The sequence below is a fragment of the Takifugu flavidus genome, chromosome 2 (assembly GCF_003711565.1).
Source record: "Takifugu flavidus isolate HTHZ2018 chromosome 2, ASM371156v2, whole genome shotgun sequence".
Classification (NCBI taxonomy): domain Eukaryota; kingdom Metazoa; phylum Chordata; class Actinopteri; order Tetraodontiformes; family Tetraodontidae; genus Takifugu; species Takifugu flavidus.
This window is the reverse complement of record NC_079521.1, coordinates 8,133,664-8,160,177: the sequence shown is the minus strand read 5'-3', so window position 1 is coordinate 8,160,177 and position 26,514 is coordinate 8,133,664. Positions and strand designations below refer to the sequence as shown.

Here is a 26,514-nt window from a genome sequence, read left to right as displayed (position 1 = left end):
TTTTATCAGGTAAGTTAGGCTAGATTCAGTTGAATTGTGTTTATTAATCAGCTCCCCTTCTGAATGAAGGATCGGTCCAGTTAAAATACTCCACGAGAATTCAAGTCACGTCAGGAAGCTCCACCTCTCCCTTCCTCGCATTGTAGAGAACAAAGATGATTATGAAAGGCAGAGTCCACTCTGCTTCAGAGAGTTGCTGGACCACTCATATTGAATATTCCATAATTTTGGGAATCCCAAGAGGTGATGATGCAGCCACAGTGTGTATGATTGGTTTTTAAAACAAGGATTGCAAAATAGCAGAGATAAAGGACCATTTTTATTAAACCATCGTCTAAATGCTACACATTAGCTGAGAGGCTAAAGCAAAAGTCCCTGTAAATGAAGACAGCCTGTTACTCTCCATTTATACAACAAGTAAGGAATTTGGGAATCCACAGGAGTATGAGAGTCATATATTCTTCCAAATGATTCCTTTGTGGGCCTCTTTATGTTGTTTTATAAAATCTCGAACAGAGCGCACCCTGTGAGCCCAGGCAAATAAAACCAACAAACTGAATCATGTTGTCAGTAACTTCTCATAACTTTATATTGTATTTTCAGTGTTAAAAATTAATTTTCCTGGAAAAGGGCCATTTCCTCAGTGTCTGTCAGTTCCCAAAAACCATGGTCTCATGGTTTGGGACAATGATGCTGGCCCACTTGTAAATCACTGGGATGAAGAGGAGAGCAGAGCCCAGGATGGACACCAAGAGGAAGGCCCAAAGAAACATCCGATCCAGAACCTGGGCTACAAACTTCCAATCTTGGACCACCTAAAGAAAAACAAACAGTGTTTTAGAGAAACTCGGGGGATTCCTGACACAAGCAGGCCGACTTTCCACAGAGAGCAGGTGTACGCCTCCACTATTGTGGATCTACTCTCCAAAACCTGAAGTCAGACTTCAATCACACATCCTAGATGTTCCATGAATGAGATCTTGCTGGAGAGACACAGCAACCCTGTGATCCGGGATTAGTGAAGGTTTGCTTGTATTAAAAAGGTGTGGAAACTTGACGTTACCCACAAAAGAATGTGCAAGCTGCGTATATGGAATAAAAAAATAAACTATTTAAGCATGTCTCCTATCCAGCCCCACTATCTTGAAGCTCTCAGATGTATTAAATGCTATGATGCGCAGAATGAGCAGGTTCCATCCTCAAGGGAAACACTGAATAAACCCAAACAGGGGATCTACACAGTGGCTGGCTTCCCAAGAGCAATCGGAGCGGTTGTACATCTTTCTGTGATGTTTAGATTTCTGCGTTGGAAATCGTTGAGGTGTTTATTCGCCTCCTCTACAAGCACTTCCTTTTGCATTTTTGCCATCATGGAAAAAGCAACAGTGCCCAAACTCCTCGTTTAAATACTGCGCTTTACACCTGTAGCCACTTGGGCAATTGGGGACACAAACCTAGAATACAATTTAGCACTCCTTATCGGACATCTTAATAAATCAGACCACTGGAGTGGACCTACTAGTGGTGGGAGCTCTGGTTGATCGGCCAGTAAAAACCAGAAAAGCGAAGTAACTCTCTCCGTTTTCCACCTGTTGTTTTTCCAATTTGCACATCAGCAGGTGGAAGTGCTCTACAATCATGGACTCGTGGGCGTTCAGAGAATGTGTTGCACGTTCCCTTTTATGGATTTTCCTTTTCACTAGAGAGAAACGATGTTGTCAACAGTTTAGGTTCAAAGGAAAATGTGATTTCATGAAAGGAAAGCTGAAATGTGCTCAAAGGACATTGTTTCTATTGTCGAAATAATATAACAAGATTGTTGCTTATTTATTTGACAGAGTGGGAGAAGACATTATTTTAATAAAATAGACTTGGTTATTTATGTTTTCTTCTGTTGTTGATTATGTTTTTACCCAGTTGATTGTTAATTAGTGGTGAGTGACGATCGCCTCACTGGTTACTGGTTTCCTCCACGGAAATAGGAACACCTTGAAATGAATTTCTTTTGCTTTCTTTTTTTTCATGTCTATTGAGGGCAGGAAGCGGCATGTTTGGGAACATGTTTGTGCTTGAAAAGAGTTGAGAGACTTGCTTACTTGCTGGCTCAGCCCTCTGGCGTGAGGATACCGGAGTTAATGTGATGTAAAAAGTCATTTTTCTTTCGTTCTTTGCTTTACACTGAAGCACGCAGTCAAAAAGATGTAAGTGCCAATAAAGAGGTTATAACACGCTCACCTCTCTGACTTCGTTTTCTTTCACCACGTGCATGGTTATATATCGGATAGAATCCAAAGCTGCTTTTAGGTTTTGCCTGGTGTAAAAGAGAGGCGTGAGTTCCGGTTCCGAGCCCTCTGCCATTCCTAGTCCTCGTGTTCTGGCCGCTCCAGATGTGGCGTAACGGTCCACGTGGCTGCGCATGCACAGCAACTTGGGCAGATGATGCAGGAAAACCCTCCTCACCCAGGGCGCCATATCATTATGCGTGGAGGAGGAGCGGTGGTGGACGTTAATGGCAAAGACGGTAATGACAATGGAAAGAGTTACAAAGATCATGGTGAAAACCAGGTATTCCCCAATCAAAGGGATGGCCTTTGAGGATGACGGAATGATCTCCTCAATGACCAGGAGGAAAACAGTTAGAGACACCAGCACTGAGGTGCAGAGAGAGATCTTCTCCCCACCATTGGAGGGCAAATAGAAGACAAGGATGGTGAGGAAGGACAGGCCGATGCAGGGGATGATTAGGAAGAGGGTGTAGAAGAGAGGAAGCCTACGGATGATAAAGAAGTAGGTAATAGTGGGATAGGAAGTGCTTCCATCCATCCTCAGTCCCCGACTGCCCGTGGCCTTCACTATTTCCCATTCGCCGTTGTCAAAATAGTCCCTCTTATCCACATGGAAGTCCTCTAGGATGATGTCCACCTTACAAACACACAGTCCAATCGCAGGGTCAGTGGGTGGGTTTTTAATAAATAGACATTGAGGCGGCGAGCCGGCACTCACCTGGGAACCATCATATGTCCAAGAGCCAAACTTCATGGAACAGTTCTGAAGGTCAAAAGGGAAGAAGGTGACATCAATGGTGCAGGCCGACTTGTAATTGGCCGGCGCTGTCCATGTTATAGTGCCATCGTACTTTACGACGGCCTTGGTGATAGTACCCTCAAACCGCCCATCAGAACTTTTGAGAGAAACAACATTCCCATCAGCTCATGGATGGAGTCACTTATTTAATTTGCTTAGTGAGTTATATTTCTCTACATACTTGTCGTAAAGTACAACATCGGGACGCCAGATTCTGTCAGATGGGACTCGGATAATCGTAATGCCCGCATACTCCTCAGGGTTCCATCTAAGTTTCATGTCAGTCCACTCCTACAAGCAGGGAGGAGAAATTAGCCTAGGCGAGCATGCATCTGCTAGAAGTGGCAGACCTAAAGATATAAGAAGCTGTCCCAGATGCTCATGCTTCATGATAATATGGCCTTCTGGTGTCGCCTTCCTCATACAATCCATCACTGTGAATTATAATCAATCTGAAGGTCGTGGTGTGGGGACGATTTATAACATATGCGACAGGCTATGAATAAGGAGTAGCAGAGGGCAGGAGGGAGGGAATGAAAGTCCACGTAGGGACTGTCAGTTAGTCAGATGTTACCAGATGAAATCAAAACTGGGTGTGGAGATGCTGACTGGATTCTCCTGATTCCGATGTAAGTCGGAGGTCGTCTCCATAGGGCAACACAACGAATGTTGCTTTTTAAAAAGCTTTTTTAAGGTCAGACTTGCCTGTTTCATCCACACGTTAGTTGTCATTCGCTGATTTTTCTCATCCTGCAATAGAAAAACAGGAGCATTAACTGTAAAATATTTGAATGAAACTCCAATTCAAATGTTTGTTGTTGAGCTGGTGCCAGAAATGAAGTATAATATATAGAAAAGCACTTTTGCTTTGTAGACTAACCCATAAACATAAACTGCTGTCAATATGTCCATTTAGAATTAAGTTTCTTTCTGCAAAGAGACATATGATATTATTTGCTGACATTCCGGGATCCAATTTTATTTAAATTAATAAAAATATCATATTATTTCTGATATTACCAATATCAATCTCCACCTTCTAGGCCATGTAAAGAACAATCCATGAGTGAGAACTTTTCCTTCAGGGTTAAACCCAACACAGGCTTCAGTTCCTGTGTGGACAGAGTTAAAAGAAAATGCAATTTGGAATATTCCTTTTCTCACCACATCAACTAGTTGGGAAATGGCCAGTCCAAACTTCACCCGGATGGTCTGGTTCAGGTGATCCACTGGGCGAACCCATTTCTGGTAGTTTCCAAAGAGGTATTTGAAGAGCTTGTCCTCTGCTTTTGCACAGGAGGAGAGTTTTGGAACCTCTAGAAGATGTAAAAAGACAGTTATTACCCACAAATTTACTGCAGTATAAAATTGCTAACATCACAGGACTGTTTTCCACTCTCTTATATAACACCACATCACCATAGATTCATTGAATCGACTCCTCAGCCGTGTAGAAAATATTGATCAATCCTTAAATTATTCACGCTTACAGTTAACTTGTCTTTTAAATCATTGACCGATGTGGTTACCAACTTAATTTATGGATGTAGAATGTGACTGGAAATCTACCAAAAGACAGATCACAAATATATAGAGTGGTCTTCTCATCGTACAAAGATCAATAAAGACTAGGCTGCAACGCAATCAATGAGCGTGTCATAAGGAAATGAATGGGTTCTTTTCCCACTATCAGCAGCATCTCGGATGAAAAGGAGGCCGGGAGTCTGCTGGACCTGATGCTAATCTCTTTTAGTGATAAACCTAATGTGCAGACTCAGAGCTATGCTAATAGCTTCCCGGTCATAGAAATTCTTATTTCAGTTGATGAATATATATTATATCGACTTTTATTGTTCATATTTAATGTTGCTTTTAGGGGGGTAAGCCCATGAAATATGTACAGTGGTGGCCAAAATGAGTACAACATTTGGCATATTTTCACAGGTTTCAGTTGTTTTAGTTGTATTGGACTTTATAATGAACATTCTTGCAACTATTGAAGAACTGCTGAGAGAACGAATCAGCTGGAAGGCTGGAAAACTGACTCAGACAATAAATTGGAAAGATCAACAGTAACGTTCATTCGAAAGAGTTGCAGAAGTACTCGGAGAATATTAGTGTTGAAGTTTTCAGGAAAGAAACCACCGCAGAAATGTGTTGCTGCAACTGGTGCAAAAAAGGTGGAAAAAATGAAATATTGTTTGCTTGTGTGTGTGTGTGTGTGTTTGCGTGCGTGCGTGTGTGTGTGTGAGTGTGTGTGTGTTTGCGTGTGCATGTAATGCAGATTTGATATTCAAAAAAACGTATCTTTGGATGTCAGAAGAAGGAAAATTGAACAATTTTGGAAAAATGTAATTTTACTTTACATTAAAAAACTACAGCCGGGCAATGAATTGACTTCAAAAAGCCTTTAGCAAAATATATTAATAAAGAAATCTAGCTTTATGGAATCAGAGGAGAAGTATTAAACAGAAAATCTAAAGTCACGGTGATTAAATCTAAGCACGCACATAACACTTACAAATACATACCTCTGGAGGGGTACATAGGGTAACTAAACTAAAGTAGTTGCTGTATTTATAATATGTGAGACAAGTAATCCTTTTAGTTGTGATTTGTGGGAAAAGGGTGGAATTTTGGCTTTGTCTCACTTGTTTTTGATGTATAATGCCTTATTTAATTTCACATGTCTGAAAGAAATAACGATAATCCTTTTTCTTCAGCACTTTACTCATCCTGGTATAAAGCAACAACCAGAAAACCTGTGTTTCTCCCCCAGGTGGGGAGAGACCTGAGAGGGTCTATTACGCTGTGGTGTGCTAATGTCAGGGGGGCTTTTCCTGGCTTTAGGCAACTTACCCAGTGAGTGGCAGCGGTGGCAGCAGCACAAGAGTGGCAGCAGCAGCAGGAGCATGAGAGCGGTGGCTGCACCCCCCGCCTTCAGCATTGTATCAGAGGTGACAACCGTTCAGCACAGGTGCTGCCTCTGGCATCGCAGAGCTGAAAGAAAAGCCGCCACTGTGTGACCTGCAGCAAACCGTTCCTCTATTCCATCAGGTAAAGAGTTGAGAGCCGAAGGGAGACGATTTCTCTGCATGCAAACACTTTTGGGTTCTGGGGAAAAGGCTCAGTCACTGTGATTCATACTTAACTGCATTCACCTACACATGAATCCTGCACAGGCCATAGCCCCGTTCTCCCTTCACAATCCCTCTCCAACGCAATTCCTCCACTTCCAATACTGTAACCGTACAAAAGGCACCAACCTGCTGTGGGTCTCTTCCATTAATCCAGTCCTGAGTGGTGATGGGAGTGGACGGCGTCGCTGCCGCTCGAGCGCGCCTCCATTGCATGCAGCTTCCTCTTCTCACACCGCTGATGCAGCTTCCTTCCTTCTCTCGCATCTGCACAGGCAGTTGCATCCTCATCTCCTCCTCCTCCTCCTCCTCTTCCTACTCCTCAATCTCCTCCTTCAGAGACCGCCCTTTTACCCCCCCCCTCGGCATTTCCATGGTCACAGATCCAATCCCCCCCTTCAGTGCAGTCATCTCTCCTGAGCTGCAGCAGCAGCAGCAGAGCCTCTGTGTTTCTGCACTGAACCACAAATAGGGAACGCTGATCCTATTTTACTCTATTTTATTGCAAATTAAAAAATCTGTCATGTTGACACAAAGCTTTCATGTGACTCTGCACAGAAGTACCAATTACTGTCAATTACATATCATATTAATCTCAACAATGATCTAAGACGCGGTCAATAAAATCCCAATAATCCATACAGTTATAAATAAGCCTATTAACCATTAACGTGCTTATCATGGTGTTGAGAACTCTCACTGACCTACTGTCCCGAAGTACACACACACACACACACACACACACACACACACACACACACACACACACAGACACAGACCACACACACACAGACACACACACACACACACACACACACACACACACACACACACACACACACACAGGTAACTGTTAAGGTAACTGTAACAGGTCCATGTCCTCTGTCATGCAAACCATGGCTGTTCCATTCAACTCTCCCACCCCCTTCAATAAGCCCCCGGACCCGCCCATGCAGGGTCCCCCACCCCCACGTTCTCCAGCCCCTCCTCCCAGATTACATTTCCCTAGTCGGTCGCATCAGATGCGCAGCGCGACGCGACACGACGCAGACGCTTCCGTTGGAACTTTGCCGCAACTGAACACGGTGAGTTGCGCGAAGGCGGAACTTTGGGCGTCGATTTTGTTGCCCGGCGTGTTGGGGGAAAAAAAGAGGCGATCCGATCTGATCAGCGCGGCTGATGGAAGAGTCGAATAACTTTGTAAAACTCGGACCGAACCGGTAAAAAAATATATAAAATCTTGCATTTACCAATTGTATAACAGTACAAATAGAATCGTCTCTTCTAAATTTGGATCATTTGCGGTAACTTTTTTAAACCTAATGTCACAGCCAGCAGATCAAAATACATTCAAACTGAAGTGAGAGGTTGCGTAAATAAAAACACTACAGTGGTTTGTAACTCTATTCTGAGCCATTAAATACACTATAAAGAGAAGATACAAATAAACAAAACCACCCATAACTGAAAAAGTCCAAAAACACCTGCTTATAGCATGCTGCGCACTAGTGATTTCATTATCCCCAGATCATAATACAAGCCAATAGATCTGTGCATGGCAAGGCCAGAATCCAGCACTAGAATCCCGTGACCTTTGATCCCTCAGGTGGCATTAAACAACATCCTGTTTGTATTTCAGATGAGGCCGATCTTCTTCTGCAGCACTTTAGTGCTGCTGTTTGTAGCCAGGCCCAGATCCTGTCAAGGAGGCAACATTTTGGTGGTTCCTATTGAAGGCAGCCACTGGATAAACATGAAGATCCTTCTTCAAGCTTTGCACGCCAGAGGACACAATATAACCATTGTTCGCTCCAGCAAATCCTGGTACATCAGTGAAAATTCTACATATTACAAAACTGTTACAGTTCCAGTGGAGAGGAGCCTGGATCAGAGGTCCATTACAAGAATAGTATCTGAAATAATTCAGTTTGAAAGAGGAGCGCTCCCCTTAACGAGCTTTCTTCACATAACCTTCGGAATGACCAGCACGTTTATCGACGCTCACTCAGCTATTGGCGAATTTATAGCAGCGACGTTAGACGATCAGGAGTTGATGAGAACTCTAAAGGAGAACAAATATGACCTGGTACTAACTGACCCCTCCTGGGGTAGTGGAATCATTTTAGCCAAATATCTGAAACTTCCGTTGGTATATAATGTTCGGTGGCTACTTTCTGGTGAGGGTCATCTTGCCTTTGCTCCATCACCTATATCATATATTCCAATTACAGGAAGTGGCCACAGTGACAAGATGACCTTTATACAGAGGGTCAAAAATGTGATTCTCTATTTGATAACCAAATACCATTTTGATCTGTTATCGCAAGTGTATCAGAAAATATGTGACAAATATCTTGGTCCGGGTCATGACTTTAAGCAGATAATGCTGGATGCAGATATCTGGCTGATGAGAGTGGACTTTGTGTTTGAGTTTCCCCGCCCCACCATGCCTAACGTCGTCTATATGGGAGGGTTCCAGTGTAAACCTGCCAAGCCTTTACCTGAACACCTGGAAGAGTTTATGCAGAGTTCAGGAGAACACGGAGTCATCATCATGTCTCTGGGGACTTTTGTGAGCCAACTTCCTGCTGAAATAACCAATGAGGTCGCTGCAGCTTTTGCTAAATTGCCTCAGAAGATCATCTGGAAACATGAAGGGGACAGACCAGCAACTCTGGGCAACAACACTTTACTGGTGGACTGGATGCCTCAGAATGATCTCTTAGGACATCCCAAAACAAAACTGTTTGTGGCTCACGGAGGAACGAATGGAGTTCAGGAAGCTATGTATCATGGAGTCCCAGTTGTAGGTCTACCTGTGTTTTTTGACCAATATGACAACCTGCTGCGTCTGAAAGAGAGAGGAGGAGCTGAGATTCTGAGCCTTAGGACTGTGGACAAGGACGACAACTTCCTGGCAGCTGTGAAGAGAGTTTTGAACGATCCCTCCTACAGGATGAACATGCAGAGGCTCTCCAGACTGCACAGAGACGCGCCGATAAAGCCAATGGACAGCGCCCTCTTCTGGATAGAGTTTGTCATGAGACACAAAGGTGCAGCTCACCTGAGGACTGAGTCCTACAGGCTGCCCTGGTATTCCTATCACTCTGTAGACGTGATGCTCTTCTTAGCTGGAATCACGCTGCTCATTTTCATGACCTTTGCTGCTCTAGTACGATACTTGTGTTCTGGATGTGTGAGAGCAAAAAGTAAGCAAGAATAAAAAAGACATTAATTCAGAATTGATTCTATCTGAACTTAGAACTCAAACTTGAAAAATTATTATCTACCAGCAAATTTCACATATTGTGTGATTAATGGTGTATTAAAATAAAAACATTGTAAAACTGTTGGTTTTGTTCAGGTAACTTGGAAGAGAATATTGCTTGATGACCACACTTGTATTTATCTAACCAAATGGCCGCTGATATTATTTATGAAGATTAAATGATTTCACATCAAGTTATGAAAAGTGTATTTAGTGTGATTACAAGAATATTATTAAAAACAGGAATAATAAAATAATCAGGATGAGTAATGACGATCATCTCAGTCATCATTGAGTCATTGAGACACTTTCTGAGGGCTTTATTCCAATCAATACTTTTATTAAAGAACAAAAAACAAGCCCCACAATTTATTACAGAAAATATTTCCACAACCTGTTGATCTTGATGATCAATCATAAATCTGTTTTGACCTGAATTATGGTCACGTGAAAAAACAAAGATATTTAAAGTGAAATTGCACATTTGAAATTACACACTGTCAATAACAGATTTTTCAACAATTTCAGCGATCCACAGGATGTGTTAGAATAATCAGAATCCAAAATGTATGTGTGTAAACAAGAGCGAATTAGAGAGAACAAAAGACAGCTGTAAATCAGTGGATAAAGACAACTTCCTCATTCATAGAGTCATTGAGACACTTTCTGAGGGCTTTATTCCAATCAATTATTGTATTAATTTAAAATTTATTGATCTGAATTACTGTTTCTTAGCAGGGTCGGACTGGCTGGATATTAGTCTGATAACGCGGTCATGTGGAAAAACAAAGATATTTAAAGTGAAATTACATATTTAGTCGTTAACAACCACTCAAACAAATATAAGTGAACCAACATTATACATCAGATTGATATTAGCTGCCTGGTCATTACCACCTGTGTCAGTTAAGCTAAAACTAAGGAAGAGGAAAATCATGGAAAGTTAAATAAAAAACAAATTAAACAATTAAATGTGTCCTTTTTGATTGATGGGATGAAGCTTTCTGGTGATCTCTTGTTTTTAGTGGGATGTTGCTGATGTCAACAGGATTCAGAAAGAACAAGAAAACGCACGAGCTGCTTTAGGGGAAAACGTTTTGTCAAAGCGTCCTGACCGCACTTCTGAAAGTTGCATTACCTCAGTGGGATCCGTCTGCTTCTTCTCTTGGCAACTATTTCTGATTAGGTACACTGTGAGACCCATACAGATGAAGATGAGGAGGAGTATGGCTATAACCTGGGGTGTGGGGAGATCACAGACACACACTGTGTATTTTTAAACAATGAAATATCTCATTTCTCCTTGATCATGTAAAAAAACGGTTTAACTCACCTGAGACATAACAATCCACTCTTGTGAGCGGAGCATCAGCTCTTGTCTGGTGAAATTTCCTTCACTAATTGGCTCACACCACTTCTGTGGAGCTGCCTTGTCAACGAGTACAAATCTACCCTCCCAGTCTGTCTTAGCACAGGCGAAGTACTGGCCGTCGAAGAACAACAAGATCAGCCACACGATAGCAGGCACGAAAGTGGACACAGTCTTCTTCAACCACTCATCACGTTTGACTTTTTGAGTAAATTTGGACTTGCCACATCTGCATCCTTGAGTGATCAACGTCACGGTGGACTCATCACAGCTGCATCCTTTAGTGATCAACTTCAAGGTGGACTCATCACAGCTGCATCCTTTAGTGATCAACTTCAAGGTGGACTTATCACAGCTGCATCTTCCAGTGATCGACTTCAAAATGAACTCATCACATTTGCCTTCTTGAGTGTTCAACGTAAATTGGGACTTGTCACAGCTGCATTTTTGATTGATCAACTTCAAGGTCTTCTCATCACAGCTGCATCTTTTATCGTCCAACTTAAAAAAGAACTCATCACATTTGCATCCTTGAGCGATAAACTTTAAGATTAACTCTTTATGTCTGCGTCCTTGAATGATCAACATCAAGATGAAGGCCATGATGGCGGGAACGATGAAGAATGCTGATGAAAACAGTCCGTTCCATTTAGGATTGCAAGGACACTCAAACTCCAGCTCCACCAGCTTCTCTAGTCCCATGAGGATAAACCCAAAAGCCACATTTGACACAAGAGGACTGTTGCTAATTTCATTTTTCAGCCTGGCAAGCCATTGTTTTTTACGTTCCATAATAGAATATATGACTAGTTTTTCTCACCTCAAATATGCTCCCGATTCTCCCACTTCTACTTATTCTCTTCTGATTGGAAATCAACAAGAGCTCAGCTTATAATGGAGTATCTGAGAAAAGGGAAGTGCCATATAAAGTGTAAAGGGTAACAGGAGAAAACAGAGTAGGGAAGTTTAATGGAAATTAACATAAGATAATACAGACTTTTATTGCTTTTTAACAGTGTAATTTAATGGATCATGGTAATGGTGAATCATGTAGCAGATACCGCTGTGTAGCTGGTTTACTGCCATCAGCTTCCCTATGAAGAAGGCTTCGCATCAATATTTGCAGTAGAGTCATGTCGGTTGGGTTATGCAACCGTAACCGTAACTACCGGTACTCACTGAGGCTCAGCAGGAAAAGGCAGGGAGAGCTCTTGGCAAAGACGAGTGTGTTATTTACTGGGAGGGGCTCCATGTGCTGTGAACACATGAGAGCAGTCAAACAAAAGCAGAGAAGCATGCAGGAAGTTAAATCCCTGCAACCCTGTTTCAACCGCTTCTCTTTATTGCTCCACTTTTTGGCAGTCTTTTCTGGAATCCGCTCTCGATTTTGCTTTTTTTAAATTTCTGGATGGAAGATTTCATCATGTTTTTGCTCTTTGCAACCGTCATCTGCCTTCCCACCTCCATGATTCCAGAGGTTCTCGGTGGTAATGTTTTGGTTTTTCCACACGAAGGAAGCCACTGGGTGAACATGAGGGTCCTGATTGAGGAGCTGCACTCCAGAGGACACAATGTGACGGTGGTCCGGGCTGCAGACAGCTGGTACATCAGCCAAACGTCCCCACATTACAAGAGCATCACACTCGATGTCGCCGTCGGGGCAAACAACACATTTTTCCATCACTTTGTTACTGAAGTTGTCAAGATCAAACGTCACCAAGGCAACGCTTGGTCCCGTTTTGGATTAGACAGCGAGTTAAAAAACAACTTCTATGAATTGCACAGGAAAATATGTGAAGCGATTGTGCACATGTTTGAGAATGAAGACTTGATGGAATCCTTCCAAGATTCCAAGTTTGACATAGTTCTGACAGATCCTGCCAACGGAGGAGGGGTCCTTCTGGCTCACCGCCTCGGGTTGCCGTTGGTGTTCAATGCTCGGTGGACCGTCCACGGCGAGGCCCACTTTGCTGTCGCACCCTCTCCCCTCTCCTACGTCCCACTTCCACCTTCAGAATTATCTGACAAGATGAATTTCATTGAGAGGGTCAAGAACTTGCTTTTTTACATCATGAGGATGCATCTCTACAAGCAGGTTGTGGGGCCACATTATTCTGCGGTGGTCAGCCGTTACTTTGACCAAGACACGGACTACTTCTCCCTGTTTCAAGCTGCTGATCTCTGGCTGATGAGAGTGGACTTTGCATTTGAGTTTCCCCGTCCCACCATGCCTAATGTCGTCTATATGGGAGGGTTCCAGTGTAAACCTGCCAAGCCTTTACCTGAACACCTGGAAGAGTTTGTGCAGAGTTCAGGAGAACACGGAGTCATCATCATGTCTCTGGGGACTTTAATTGCTGAGCTTCCTCAGGATCTGGCTGATAAGGTCGCTGCAGCTTTTGCTAAATTGCCTCAGAAGGTCATCTGGAGATACAAGGGTGCCAAACCAGCAACTCTGGGCAACAACACTTTACTGGTGGACTGGATGCCTCAGAATGATCTCTTAGGACATCCGGCTATAAAACTCTTTATTAGTCACGGAGGAACAAACGGAATATATGAAGCGATTTATCACGGGGTCCCAATTGTAGGAATACCCTTGGTGTTTGATCAGGCTGACAATCTCTCCAGACTGAGGGCAAAAGGCGTCACCAAGCTTTTAGATATTTCTGAATTAGACAGTGACATTTTTCAGAAGGCCATAGAGGAAGTGCTGAATGAGCCTCTGTACGCACTTAACATGCAGAGGCTCTCCAGACTGCACAGAGACGCGCCGATGAAGCCGCTGGACAGCGCCCTCTTCTGGATAGAGTTTGTCATGAGACACAAAGGTGCAGCTCACCTGAGGACTGAGTCCTACAGGCTGCCCTGGTATTCCTATCACTCTGTAGACGTCCTCTTATTTTTAATAGCAGTTGTTTTTCTGGTTTTGCTGGGTTTTGTTGTGCTTGTCTGGTCTTGCTTCAGGCCGTGTGTGAAAAGAAAAGAGAAATCTGACTAAGATACTAAGATACCCAAGATACTGTCGGTCTTTCCTTTTTTCATATTTGCCAATGCCGCATGGAGACCGACATCATGGACATGTTTACCTTCACTTTATGGACATGTTTACCTTCTGTGCTCTGTTGTGCAACTTCAGGACTGAAGTCCATCAGTTCCGTTCCTGTAGCGCGGGGGTACATTCATTTGTTTTTATTGCATAAACTCATTTAAAAACATGAACTATTAAAAAGGGAAACAACAGGTGGCATTCGGAAAAGCAAGTCTTGTTTTCCTTCCCAACAGATAGGGTTAAAGTTTAATATACCATCATAAAACAGCTGAAAATGAAACATGCTTGGTTTCTTTTTTGAATTTGGAAACTTTGACCTGCATCGACAACATTTGAATGATAGTGAGATTCCTGTCAGTTGCTGGATGTGGGCTCGAGTCCCAGATGCAGAACAGACAGAATTTTTAACAGCAAGAAAAGGAAGGAAACATCCAGGTCCATATTCCAGAAACTGAGACCCTGGGAACACTGGGAATGTTATTAGCACGTGTCTCACTAGCAGGGTCAAACCATAGCTGTGTGAAACTGCTGGTTAAATCAGATGGAGAGAATAAGAGCACAGATTAGAAACATGAGGGACAGGGACAAGTCAGGGAGAAGGTGGGTTTCAGCAAGGCGGAAAGACAGCCACGGAATTACACGATCTGGCCTCCATCCTGATTCCAATATTTATTACAAATCAGGACTTAAAACAAACTCTGAATTCAAATGTTAAAACAACAAATGATTATTGCATTTTCCAGTGTTAAGTCAACATGTGAAGGTATTTAAGGGTCCTGACAATTCACCTCGTGTGTTCCACATGAATTTGTGCATTCTTATCGCTGCTCAGTGACGCCATATCTCAGTGCCAAAGTTCTTTTCTGCTCGGAAGGTTGACAGTGAAAAATCTTCTTTGTTCTCCAGCCACAGAACAGACTAAGAGGCAACACAAAGGTAAAAACTGCTATTTTAAAGTCATATTTCCAAAGATTTAAAAAAGAAATAATTGTGTTTTCAGGGTATGACGAAAAGCTTTAAATTTTATGGCTTTTTATTGTTTTAGTAATGCAAGTGTGATTAGAGGAGGCATTACTTTATCACACACAGCTTATGGACAGTCAATAATCATCTCAATCATGTTTGTCTTTGTTAGATCTCTTCTAGAGGCAGGGTAAAAATGCAGGGCCTCTGGTTGTGGATGGCTCTATGCTTCCTCTGCCCGACCGTGGTCCACGGTGGGAAAGTTCTTGTTTTTCCGATTGACGGGAGCCACTGGGTGAACATGAAATACATTATCGAGGCCCTTCATTCCAGGGGCCATCAGGTCTCAGTCGTGCGGCCATCGGACAGCTGGTACATCGAAGAAAAGTCTCCGTTCTACAATTCAATCACGCTTGATAGCCCTTCAGAATTTGACGAAAGCTTCATAACGACCTTCATAGCCAGGCTGTTGGAGATCCAGAGGGAAGGGAAGTCTTTCTGGACACGTTACAAACTGGAAATTGAACAGGCAGAAAAGACCCGGGAGATGTTTGAAAAAACATCTGAGTTTGTTGAAATGCTCTTGGAGAACAAAGATCTAATGCAGTCAATAAAAAACACCAACTATGACCTTGTCTTCACAGACCCTGTTGCACCAGTTGGCGCTATACTTGCCAACTATTTAAAGTTGCCTCTGGTTTTCAGTGCCAGGGGGACGAGTCATGGTGAAGGTCATTTTGATATCGCACCTTCTCCTATTTCTTACATTCCACTCACAGGAACACAGCTGTCAGATCAGATGAGCTTTTTTGAGAGACTCCAGAATGTGCTTATGTTTGGGTTCTTGCAATATCAAATCCGCTGGTTTGTCACACCAAGCTTTGAAGGTTTAATTAAAAAGTATTTCGGTCCAGGCACCGACTACATCTCCCTGTTTCAAGCTGCTGACCTGTGGCTGATGAGAGTGGACTTTGTGTATGAGTATCCCCGTCCCACCATGCCTAATGTCGTCTATATTGGAGGGTTCCAGTGTAAACCCGCCAAGCCTTTACCTGAACACCTGGAAGAGTTTGTGCAGAGTTCAGGAGAACACGGAGTCATCGTCATGTCTCTGGGGACTTTAATTGCTGAGCTTCCTCAGGATCTGGCTGATCAGATCGCTGCAGCTTTTGCTAAAATGCCTCAGAAGGTCATCTGGAGATACAAGGGTGCCAAACCAGCAACTCTGGGCAACAACACTTTACTGGTGGACTGGATGCCTCAGAATGATCTCTTAGGACATCCCAAAACAAAGCTGTTTGTGGCTCATGGAGGAACAAACGGAGTTCAGGAAGCTCTCTATCACGGAGTTCCCATCATTGGACTTCCTCTGATTTTTGATCAACCTGATAATGTGCATAGACTTGAAGTGAGGGGTGCAGGGAAGGTCCTGGATTTTTTTACTATGACTGAAGAGATCTTCTTTCAAGGTATTCAGGAAGTTTTGAATGATCCCTCCTATAGGATGAACATGCAGAGGCTCTCCAGACTGCACAGAGACGCGCCGATGAAGCCGATGGACAGCGCCCTCTTCTGGATAGAGTTTGTCATGAGACACAAAGGTGCAGCTCACCTGAGGACTGAGTCCTACAGGCTGCCCTGGTATTCCTATCACTCTGTAGACGTGATGCTCTTCTTAGCTGGAATCACGCTGCTCATTTTCATGACCTTTGCTGCTCTAGCACGATGCTTGTGTTCTAGATGTGTGAGAGCAAAAAGTAAGCGTGATTAAAAAAAGACATTCATTCAGAATTGATTCTATCAGAACTTAGAACTCAAACTTGAAAAATTATTATCTACCAGCAAATTTCACATATTGTGTGATTAATGGTGTATTAAAATAAAAATATTATAAAACTGTTGGTCTTGTTCAGGTAACCTGGAAGAGAATATTGCTTGATGACCGCACATTTATTTATCTAACCAAATGGCCGCTGATATTATTTATGAATAACAAGATTACAAGAATATTTTTTAAAACAGGGATAATAAAATAATCAGGATGAGTAATCATGATGATAAATGTCACCCAGTCAAATCATTTCTATGGTATTTTAGGTACCAAAAGGGAAAAACAAGATTTTGTCAAGAACAGATTTTTAAACAATTTCAGCGTTCCGCAGGATCTGCTAGAATAATCAGAATCTAAAATGTATGTGTGTAAACAAGAGCGAATTAGAGAGAACAAAAGAGAGCTGTAAATCAGTGCATAAAGACAACTTCCTCAGTCATCATTGAGTCATTGAGACACTTTCTGAGGGCTTTATTCCAATCAATACTTTTATTAAAGAACAAAAAGCCCCACAATTTGTTACAGAATATATATCTACAACCTGTTGATCTTGATGATGAATCATTAATCTGGCTTGATCTGAATTACTGTTTCTCAGCAGGGTAGTATCTGAAGCCTGAATGTGTTTACTTGACTGTATAAATAGGAGCTATCGATGTAAGCACTTCGGAGTTCTTCACCAACAGGACCACGAAACCTCCCCCGGGTGAACTGCAGTGTCCGATAGATACCTGACTGTTCTCTCCAATAGACATATGATAACCAAGTCGGTGTCTACGAAGATTCCTTTCTCATCAGCACCTCTCGACCACCACCAGAAGAAATTCACCACAAAGCTGGCGTCAAGAACAGGATCGGTTGTGGCTGTCTTCTTCTCCATCTGCTTCCTCGGACCAACTCCCGCTCCAAGCCGGCAAGTAAAGTGAAGATTTTTTCACATATTGGGGTTCTGGTTAGTTCAATTAAGGTTTTGGGGGAGTAATTTAGACACACTGTAAAGATAATTAGTTTGGGTGTACATTTTTGTGTCGATGTTTTAGAATACTTCTTCAAAATTTTTCAATTTGACCTTTTTTTTGTTTTGTGAAAGACTGAAGTAGTGGCTCTGGAGGAGAGACAGGCCATGAGATTTATTGCACTGCTCATTTCAGCTAAAAAGGACAGCTGATTCTGAATTTATCTTTTTCGGTCTGTACACTGTGTTATGTACAGGATTGGCAACTGAGCGTGCTGGCACAAGGAACGTGTTGGTGTTATGGCCAGGAAATGATGTTATAGTTTTAATAGCCGCGGTGTTGGATCACAATACCTCACATGTGTCACTGCTAATCTGTTCTTTGAATGAAGACTTCAAGAAGAAAAATACCAATTTCAAAATGTATTGAGGAAATAGAAACAATTCAAGATCCAAATATTACAGAGCTCCGGGCCAGTTCATAACCCTACAATAACAAAGTCAAATACCAGGGCATGAAGTCTGACAACCTAACTATCCCTTGACCCAGTCTTTTATAGAAACACATATGTAAATTATTGATGCTAATTCAGTCCAATCCAGTCCTTCTTCTTGGATGACCTCATCTTCTTCCCGTTACATTGAATGCTGACACAGTCCTTGTTTTCCGTTGTTTCCCAAATGGCGAGGTGAAAGTTCAGCTTCTTGCAGAGGAACATATCAACACCAGTAAACTATGCTGTCAAGTTTTACGCTGGGGGTTTAACACTTCCCGTCTGACTGTCTCCTGCTGATTACAACTATCTAAACAACAATCATGTCAAGGAAGGGTCAACTGACTGCTTATCTTTACTCTTGCTAAAGATTATACTATCCCTTACTTCTAAACTAACTGTAACAGAAACTGACAGGTATGGTATGGACCCAAGTGCAGTACAAAATAGGCAATGAACTGATGATCAGTTAATAGGTTTATTAACTGCAATCTGGCACACCAAAAACAGTTCGAAGGCAGGACAGTGGACTTGGTCGAGGCAGGCAAAAGTTCAGTAACCGGGAGGCAGGCAGAATCAGGCAAACAGTCCAGAGGGAGTCTTTTATAGAAACACATATCAACACCAGTAAACTATGCTGTCAAGTTTTACGCTGGGGGTTTAACACTTCCCGTCTGACTGTCTCCTGCTGATTACAACTATCTAAACAACAATCATGTCAAGGAAGGATCAACTGACTGCTTATCTTTACTCTTGCTAAAGATTATACTATCCCTTACTTCTAAACTAACTATAACAGAAAACAGAATCGTATAGAAAAAAGCAAACACAATTCTCTTCAGGACAGTTGTCCAAAAGTCCTGTGTGTCCTCTTGTGTGGCTGGAAATCTGGGGTTATAGGTTATTATAGGTGTCCTCTCTGACGTGGCGAAAAACTGTGATTTCTGACAGCGGTACCGGACATGTCATAATAGGCTAAATCTGCATATGCAGGTAGTGTGTGTGCGTTTGTGATTTGATTTTGAGCTCTGTTAGTGTGTTTGTTTAACCCCCCACCTTCCCGTCACTCTCTCTGTCTCTCTCTGTCCTTGTAAGAGTGATCTTATGGGGGACCTTCTCATAGTTTGTTGTTAAAAAGAAATGGAAAAAGGGAGGAGGCAGAAAGACTTTAGAAAGACTGTAATTAATTACAGAAAGACTGTAATTAATTGAAACTCTAAAAAAGAAAGAAGAAAATCACTTTTGTACCTCAGATAGAACGTTTGAGAGTTTATCTGAAGCTTAAAGAGGACCTCAGGGTTGTCCTGGTCGTGAAAAAACATCAGATAAGTCTGTGTGGAGATAAAGAAAACTGGGTGTGATCCAGCAGGACCGCATGGTTCACACACACACACACACACACACACACACACACACACACACCACACACACACACACACACACACACACACACACACACATAATAAAGAAAAGCCTAGAAATATAGAAGTTTCTTCTTGCAGGTTTACTTGTCTATGTGTGGAGAACTTTATTTCAATTGATTATGAAAAATTATTTTCAGATTATGAGGAGGACATTTCTGATAAGATCCAGTATAATCGGTTGAGATATATTCTTATGTTATCTTTTGCATTAATGGTGTCTATGTTTCCATTTCTTTCGTTGTAGTACTGGTGACAAGGGGGAAATGGTTACATCATTTACTTATTTGTGTTACTCATGCTTTGATATGTTTGTATTGTATACCTTTTTAATGAAACCAATGTTTTGTTTGCAAAGATAGTGGCATCTCTCTTATCTGTTTCCAGGACTGTAGTTGGGGATCTACACTGGGGTGACAACTATGTTCGAATTGTTGTGAAATATCGCAAATTGCATTTTATGTAATTGCTATTTTGATAAAAGTAGAGTAGTTTCGTAGGTAATACGAGAAGGATTAAAATGTGGGAAAGTGGAGTGTGGGAACGGATCTGTATGTGAGCGAGTTAGTAAGGAGGAATAAACAATAATGTGTGATATCTGCTTAGGTTAGGGTTCTCAGGCCTGTGCACCTGTGCGTAGGCTGGGAACCGCTCCAATATAGTCAAAACATGAACAATGTGACTCGGCGAGCATAAACTTTCCCCCACCTGTGTGAGAAATGTATCTGCTGCAGTCTATGTAACTAAGATACACCTCCCGCTGTGTAATCATGCCTATTTTAATAAAAGAGACAACCCTGGGGTGGAGGAGGAGAGTCTCTGGGACAGCGTGGTGTAGTGGATTTTCCCCTAAGCTAAAACACTCAAACTTATGTTTTCATTAAGTCAAATATACCTATGCCAGTGCCAATGAATTGAAGTGCGGGGATACCACAACAAAGTCGAATGATGAGTCAGGGTCAGCTGGTTCACGATCCAAACAATGGTTTATTGTCGATCCACAATTCACCATGCATGAGAAGTAGCCCGGGCTAAGTCTGAATACTGACAAGAATTGTCCTTCTTTTATACTATTTGGAGCCTGGGGCTACCCCGCCCCGGGCTCCTCCTTCTGATTAGCTATTTTTACTCATTTTCCACCGTTAGGTACCTTTTTCCCTACTTATCAGAAGTCAGGTGTACCTTACATGGTTTTTTTAAAACAAACTCAACAGACCATCCCCAGACCATGCCTTGGCTACTCCCATACTTTCCATTAACCCTCTAACAACTTCCCCGGACTTTCCATCTTAAAGCATACATTTAAGCAGTGACACGTATACATATAGCAGGTGCTCGAACAGTGACAGCGGCTAGTACGTTTTGTCTGCATAATCATTAACTGCGAAGGTCTAAATATAACTCAAAGGTTAAACATTACATTCACACATTTTGCCTCTAACGCCTTATGCCCGTTACCTTTCTTCACTACAGTGGCAGAGTACGTGTCTGATCGGAGCGCGACTTCACCTGGTCAGGAGAAAAGTCTTCGAAGTCTAGTCTCAACTTGTGGTGAACTTTGTTGGTGCACCTGTCTGAATACACTTCTGAGGATTCGATGACAGAATGGACACAGAACTTCAAAATGAACTGTGAAAGATGCTGGAGGACCCTGGATAAAGATGTGGAACAACTGAAGATCCGTCATCAGGGGACTATGAACTACAAATTCAAAAACTACTGTTTGATGTGTTTTATGTATTTAACATGTATATCTGAAGTCTTGTTATTGCTAAGAGAAGCTGCTAAGAGGAGATGCTGGAGCCCGTAGACTCCTGGTTGTTCACCATATGAGGAGGTGTATCATGAAGCCATTCTACTATTCCCATTTTTGGTACTAACTGAACTCTATGCCATTGGGTTTGCTATATTGTGTATCATGAGGTCATCGGAGAAGAATGTGTTTACTTGACTGTATAAGAAGGAGCTATCGATGTAAGAACTTCAGAGTTCTTCACCTACAGGACCACGAAACCTCCCTCAGGCGAACTGCAGTGTCCGATAGATACCTGACTGTTCTCTCCAATAGGCATCTATGATAACCAAGTCGGTGTCTATGAAGATTCCTTTCTCATCAGCACCTCTCAACCACCACCAGAAGAAATTCACAACATCTGTATTCCAGAAACTGAGACCTGGGAACACTGGGAATGTTATTAGCACGTGTCTCACTAGCAGGGTCAAACCATAGCTGTGTGAAACTGCTGGTTAAGTCAGATGGAGAGAATAAGAGCACAGATTAGAAACATGAGGGACAGGGACAAGTCAAGGAGAAGGTGTTTTTCAGCAAGGCGGAAAGACAGCCGCGGAATCACACAATCTGGCCTCCATCCTGATTTTAATATTAAATTCCAAATCAGGATTGAAAGCAAACTCTGAATATGACCGTTAAAACAACAAATGATTATTGCAGATTGCAGTGTTAAGTCAACATGTGAAGGTATTTAAATACCTTCACATCTTGCTGAAAACCACCTTCTCCTTGACTTGTCCCATGATTGTTGTTTAGAATTGTTTGTTTAGGACTGGATTGGACTGAATTAGCATCAATAATTTACATATGTGTTTCTATAAAAGACTGGGTCAAGGGATAGTTAGGTTGTCAGACTTCATGCCCTGGCATTTGACTTTGTTATTGTAGGGTTATGAACTGGCCCGGAGCTCTGTAATATTTGTATCTTGAATTGTTTCTATTTGCTCAATACATTTTGAAATTGGTATTTTTCTTCTTGAAGTCTTCATTCAAAGAACCCGCGGATTAGCAGTGACACATGTGAGGTATTGCGATCCAACACCGCGGCTATTAAAACTATAACATCATTTCCTGGCCATAACACCAACACATTCCTCGTGCCAGCACGCTCAGTTGCCAATCCTATACATAACACAGTGTACAGACCGAATAAGATAAATTCAGAATCAGCTGTCCTTTTTAGCTGAAATGAGCAGTGCAATAAATCTCATGGCCTGTCTCTCCTCCAGAGCCACTACTTCAGTCTTTCACAAAACAAAAAAAAGGTCAAATTGAAAAATTTAGAAGAAGTATTCTAAAACATCGACACAAAAATGTACACCCAAACTAATTATCTTTACAGTGTGTCTAAATTACTCCCCCAAAAGCTTAATTGAACTAACCAGAATCCCAATATGTGAAAAAACCGTCACTTTACTTGCCGGCTTGGAGCGGGAGTTGGTCCGAGGAAGCAGATGGAGAAGAAGACAGCCACAACCGATCCTGTTCGTGACGCCAGCTTTGTGGTGAATTTCTTCTGGTGGTGGTCGAGAGGTGCTGATGAGAAAGGAATCTTCGTAGACACCGACTTGGTTATCATATGTTTATTGGAGAGAACAGTCAGGTATCTATCGGACACTGCAGTTCGCCCGGGGGAGGTTTCGTGGTCCTGTTGGTGAAGAACTCTGAAGTGCTTACATCGATAGCTCCTATTTATACAGTCAAGTAAACACATTCAGGCTTCAGATACTACCCTGCTGATAAACAGTAATTCAGATCAAGCCAGATTAATGATTCATCATTAAGATCAACAGGTTGTAGATATATATTCTGTAACAAATTGTGGGGCTTGTTGTTTTTTGTTCTTTAATAAAAGTATTGATTGGAATAAAGCCCTCAGAAAGTGTCTCAATGACTCAATGATGACTGAGGAAGTTGTCTTTATGCACTGATTTACAGCTCTCTTTTGTTCTCTCTAATTCGTTCTTGTTTACACACATACATTTTAGATTCTGATTATTCTAGCACATCCTGTGGAACGCTGAAATTGTTTAAAAATCTGTTCTTGACAAAATCTTATTTTTCCCTTTTGGTACCTAAAATACCGTAGAAATCATTTGACTGGGTGACATTTATCATCACCATTATTCATCCTGATTATTTTATTATTCCTATTTTAAATAATATTCTTGTAATCTTGTAATTCATAAAAATTATCAGGAGCCATTTGGTTAGATAAATAAATGTGCGGTCATCAAGCAATATTCTCTTCCAGGTTACCTGAACAAGACCAACAGTTTTATAATATTTTTATTTCAATACACCATTAATCACAACACAATATGTGAAATTTGCTTTTAGATAATAATTTTTCAAGTTCTGATAGAATCAATTCTGAATAAATGTCTTTTTTAAATCACGCTTACTTTTTGCTCTCGCACATCTAGAACACAAGCATCGTACTAGAGCAGCAAAGGTCATGAAAATGAGCAGCGTGATTCCAGCTAAGAAGAGCATCACGTCTACAGAGTGATAGGAATACCAGGGCAGCCTGTAGGACTCAGTCCTCAGGTGAGCTGCACCTTTGTGTCTCATGACAAACTCTATCCAGAAGAGGGCGCTGTCCATCGGCTTCATCGGCGCGTCTCTGTGCAGTCTGGAGAGCCTCTGCATGTTCATCCTGTAGGAGGGATCGTTTAAAACTTCCTGAATACCTTGAAAGAAGATCTCTTCAGTCATCTTTCAAACACATCAAGACCTAACAAAGGTAAAGGGCAAATATTAACCATATATATTGTTTATACTGCTTGTAATTGGGATAAGGTAAACATCTGTTCACTATTTTAACATAAAAGTGTTTGATTGTGAGGCATTAAAAGCCACAAAATGCAACGGGTCCATCAAACCCCCCAAACGCTGGCTGAGTAACAACAATATTACACAAGGGTTAAGGGTCCTGATGTTTCACTTCGTGATCCACAAACTCCCCAATGCATTCTTATCGCTGCTCAGTGACGCCGTATTTCAGTGCCAAAGTCCTTTTCTGCTCGGAATATCAAAAGTGAAGCATCTGTTTTGTTCTCCAGCCAAAGAATAGAATAAGAGGCGACACAAAGGTAAAAAATGCTATTTTAAAGTCATATTTCCCAGGATTTAAAAATGAAATAATTGTGTTTTCAGGGTATGACAAAAAGATTACTTGAATCGTTAAATGTTATGTCTTTTTATTGTTTTGGTAATGCAAGTGTGATTATAGAGGAGGCATTACTTTATCACACACAGCTTATGGACAGTCAATAATCATCTCAATCACTTTTGTCTTTGTTAGATCTCTTTTAGAGGCACGGCAAAAATGCAGGGCCTCTGGTTGTGGATGGCTCTATGCTTCCTCTGCCCGACCGTGGTCCACGGTGGGAAAGTTCTCGTTTTTCCGATTGACGGGAGCCACTGGGTGAATATGAAAGTCATTATCGAGGCCCTTCATTCCAGGGGCCATCAGGTCTCAGTCGTGCGGTCATCAGACAGCTGGTACATCGAAGAAAAGTCTCCGTTCTACAATTCAATCACGCTTGATAGCCCTTCAGAATTTGACGAAAGCTTCATAACGACCTTCGTAGCCAGGCTGTTGGAGATCCAGAGGGAAGGGAAGTCTTTCTGGACACGTTACAAACTGGAAATTGAACACGCAGAAAAGACCCGGGAGATGTTTGAAAAAACATCTGAGTTTGCTAAAATGCTCTTGGAGAACAAAGATCTAATGCAGTCAATAAAAAACACCAACTATGACCTTGTCTTAACAGACCCTGTTGCACCCGTTGGTGCTATACTTGCCAACTATTTAAAGTTGCCTCTGGTTTTCAATGCCAGGTGGACGAGTCATGGTGAAGGTCATTTTGATATCGCACCTTCTCCTATTTCTTACATTCCACTCACAGGAACACAGCTGTCAGATCAGATGAGCTTTTTGAGAGAATCCAGAATGTGCTTATGTTTGGGTTCTTGCAATATCAAATGCACTGGAATGTCGCACCAACCTTTGAAGGCTTAATTAAAAAATATTTCGGTCCAGGCACCGACTACATCTCCCTGTTTCAAGCTGCTGACCTGTGGCTGATGAGAGTGGACTTTGTGTTTGAGTATCCCCGTCCCACCATGCCTAATGTCGTCTATATTGGAGGGTTCCAGTGTAAACCCGCCAAGCCTTTACCTGAACACCTGGAAGAGTTTGTGCAGAGTTCAGGAGAACACGGAGTCATCGTCATGTCTCTGGGGACTTTCATTGCTGAGCTTCCTCAGGATCTGGCTGATCAGATCGCTGCAGCTTTTGCTAAAATGCCTCAGAAGGTCATCTGGAGATACAAGGGTGCCAAACCAGCAACTCTGGGCAACAACACTTTACTGGTGGACTGGATGCCTCAGATTGATCTCTTAGGACATCCCAAAACTAAGCTGTTTGTGGCTCATGGAGGAACGAACGGGGTCCAGGAAGCTCTGTATCACGGAGTCCCCATCATTGGACTTCCTCTGATTTATGATCAAAATGATAATATAAATTGACTTGAATTGAGGGGTGCAGGGAAGGTCCTGGATTTTTATACTATGACTGAAGAGATCTTCTTTCAAGGTATTCAGGAAGTTTTAAACGATCCCTTCTACAGGATGAACATGCAGAGGCTCTCCAGACTGCACAGAGACGCGCCGATGAAGCCGATGGACAGCGCCCTCTTCTGGATAGAGTTTGTCATGAGACACAAAGGTGCAGCTCACCTGAGGACTGAGTCCTACAGGCTGCCCTGGTATTCCTATCACTCTGTAGACGTGATGCTCTTCTTAGCTGGAATCACGCTGCTCATTTTCATGACCTTTGCTGCTCTAGTATGATGCTTGTGTTCTAGATGTGTGAGAGCAAAAATTAAGCAAGAATTAAAAAAAAGACATTGATTCAGAATTGATTCTATCAGAACTTAGAACTCGAACTTGAAAATTCATTATCTACCAGCAAATTTCACATATTGTGTGAATAATGTTGTATTGAAATAAAAATATTATAAAACTGTTGGTCTTGTTCAGGTAACTTGGAAAAGAATATTGTTTCTAACCAAATGGCTCCTGGTGATTTCACATCAAGTTATGAAAAGTGCATTTAGTTTGATTTCAAGAATATTATTT

The 26,514-nt window shown here is 42.0% G+C and overlaps 5 protein-coding genes and 1 pseudogene across 17 annotated transcripts in view; 4 read left to right on the top strand and 2 right to left on the bottom strand.

Moving 5' to 3' along the window:
* Positions 1-297: 297 nt before the first annotated feature.
* On the bottom strand, positions 298-6,538 carry chrna5 (cholinergic receptor, nicotinic, alpha 5). Of its 6 annotated transcripts, XR_008949424.1 has the most exons (9): positions 6,351-6,537; positions 5,944-6,084; positions 4,249-4,400; positions 3,790-3,834; positions 3,266-3,375; positions 3,004-3,181; positions 2,236-2,922; positions 1,520-1,699; positions 675-815 (listed from the first exon to the last, which is right to left on the bottom strand). XR_008949424.1 is itself a non-coding variant. In XM_057025459.1 (8 exons), exons 2-8 carry the CDS (start codon positions 6,029-6,031, stop codon positions 651-653), a joined length of 1,425 nt encoding a protein of 474 aa, XP_056881439.1. In that variant the 5' UTR covers positions 6,032-6,188; positions 6,351-6,536; the 3' UTR covers positions 298-650. The 6 variants fall into 6 exon arrangements, 5 of the variants coding, with proteins under 5 accessions (XP_056881439.1, XP_056881438.1, XP_056881441.1 ...); XM_057025459.1 differs by lacking the exon at positions 1,520-1,699 and having other exon boundaries at positions 298-815; positions 5,944-6,188; positions 6,351-6,536; XM_057025458.1 differs by lacking the exon at positions 1,520-1,699 and having other exon boundaries at positions 298-815; positions 6,351-6,535.
* A 670-nt stretch (positions 6,539-7,208) lies between these two features.
* LOC130521716 (UDP-glucuronosyltransferase 2C1-like) lies at positions 7,209-9,573 on the top strand. Its single transcript, XM_057025454.1, has 2 exons — positions 7,209-7,306; positions 7,861-9,573. Exons 1-2 carry the CDS (start codon positions 7,244-7,246, stop codon positions 9,442-9,444), a joined length of 1,647 nt encoding a protein of 548 aa, XP_056881434.1. The 5' UTR covers positions 7,209-7,243; the 3' UTR covers positions 9,445-9,573.
* Positions 9,574-9,808: 235 nt separating this feature from the next.
* The window catches only part of LOC130521725 (uncharacterized), a 36,760-nt gene continuing 20,054 nt past the window's right edge, over positions 9,809-26,514 (bottom strand). For 6 of the 8 annotated variants that reach the window (XM_057025471.1, XM_057025466.1, XM_057025469.1 and 3 more), the window contains 2 exons: positions 10,823-11,761; positions 9,809-10,726 (listed from right to left, as the gene is read on the bottom strand). In XM_057025471.1, coding sequence (XP_056881451.1) covers positions 10,541-10,726; positions 10,823-11,650 — 1,014 coding nt within the window. In that variant the 5' untranslated portion in view covers positions 11,651-11,761 and the 3' untranslated portion in view covers positions 9,809-10,540. Of the gene's footprint in view, positions 10,727-10,822; positions 11,762-16,429; positions 16,610-26,514 lie in introns of those variants that run through there. The other 2 variants (XR_008949425.1, XM_057025472.1) reach the window with 2 other exon arrangements.
* LOC130521717 (UDP-glucuronosyltransferase 2A2-like) lies at positions 12,116-26,401 on the top strand. The gene is made up of 2 exons (XM_057025455.1): positions 12,116-14,846; positions 24,674-26,401. Exon 1 carries the CDS (start codon positions 12,267-12,269, stop codon positions 13,857-13,859), a length of 1,593 nt encoding a protein of 530 aa, XP_056881435.1. The 5' UTR covers positions 12,116-12,266; the 3' UTR covers positions 13,860-14,846; positions 24,674-26,401.
* On the top strand, positions 14,706-16,774 carry LOC130521721 (UDP-glucuronosyltransferase 2B19-like). Its single transcript, XM_057025457.1, has 2 exons — positions 14,706-14,846; positions 15,046-16,774. The coding sequence occupies exon 2, from the start codon at positions 15,070-15,072 to the stop codon at positions 16,642-16,644; it is 1,575 nt and encodes a 524-aa protein (XP_056881437.1). The 5' UTR covers positions 14,706-14,846; positions 15,046-15,069; the 3' UTR covers positions 16,645-16,774.
* Positions 24,698-26,401, top strand: LOC130521720 (UDP-glucuronosyltransferase 2A1-like; annotated as a pseudogene).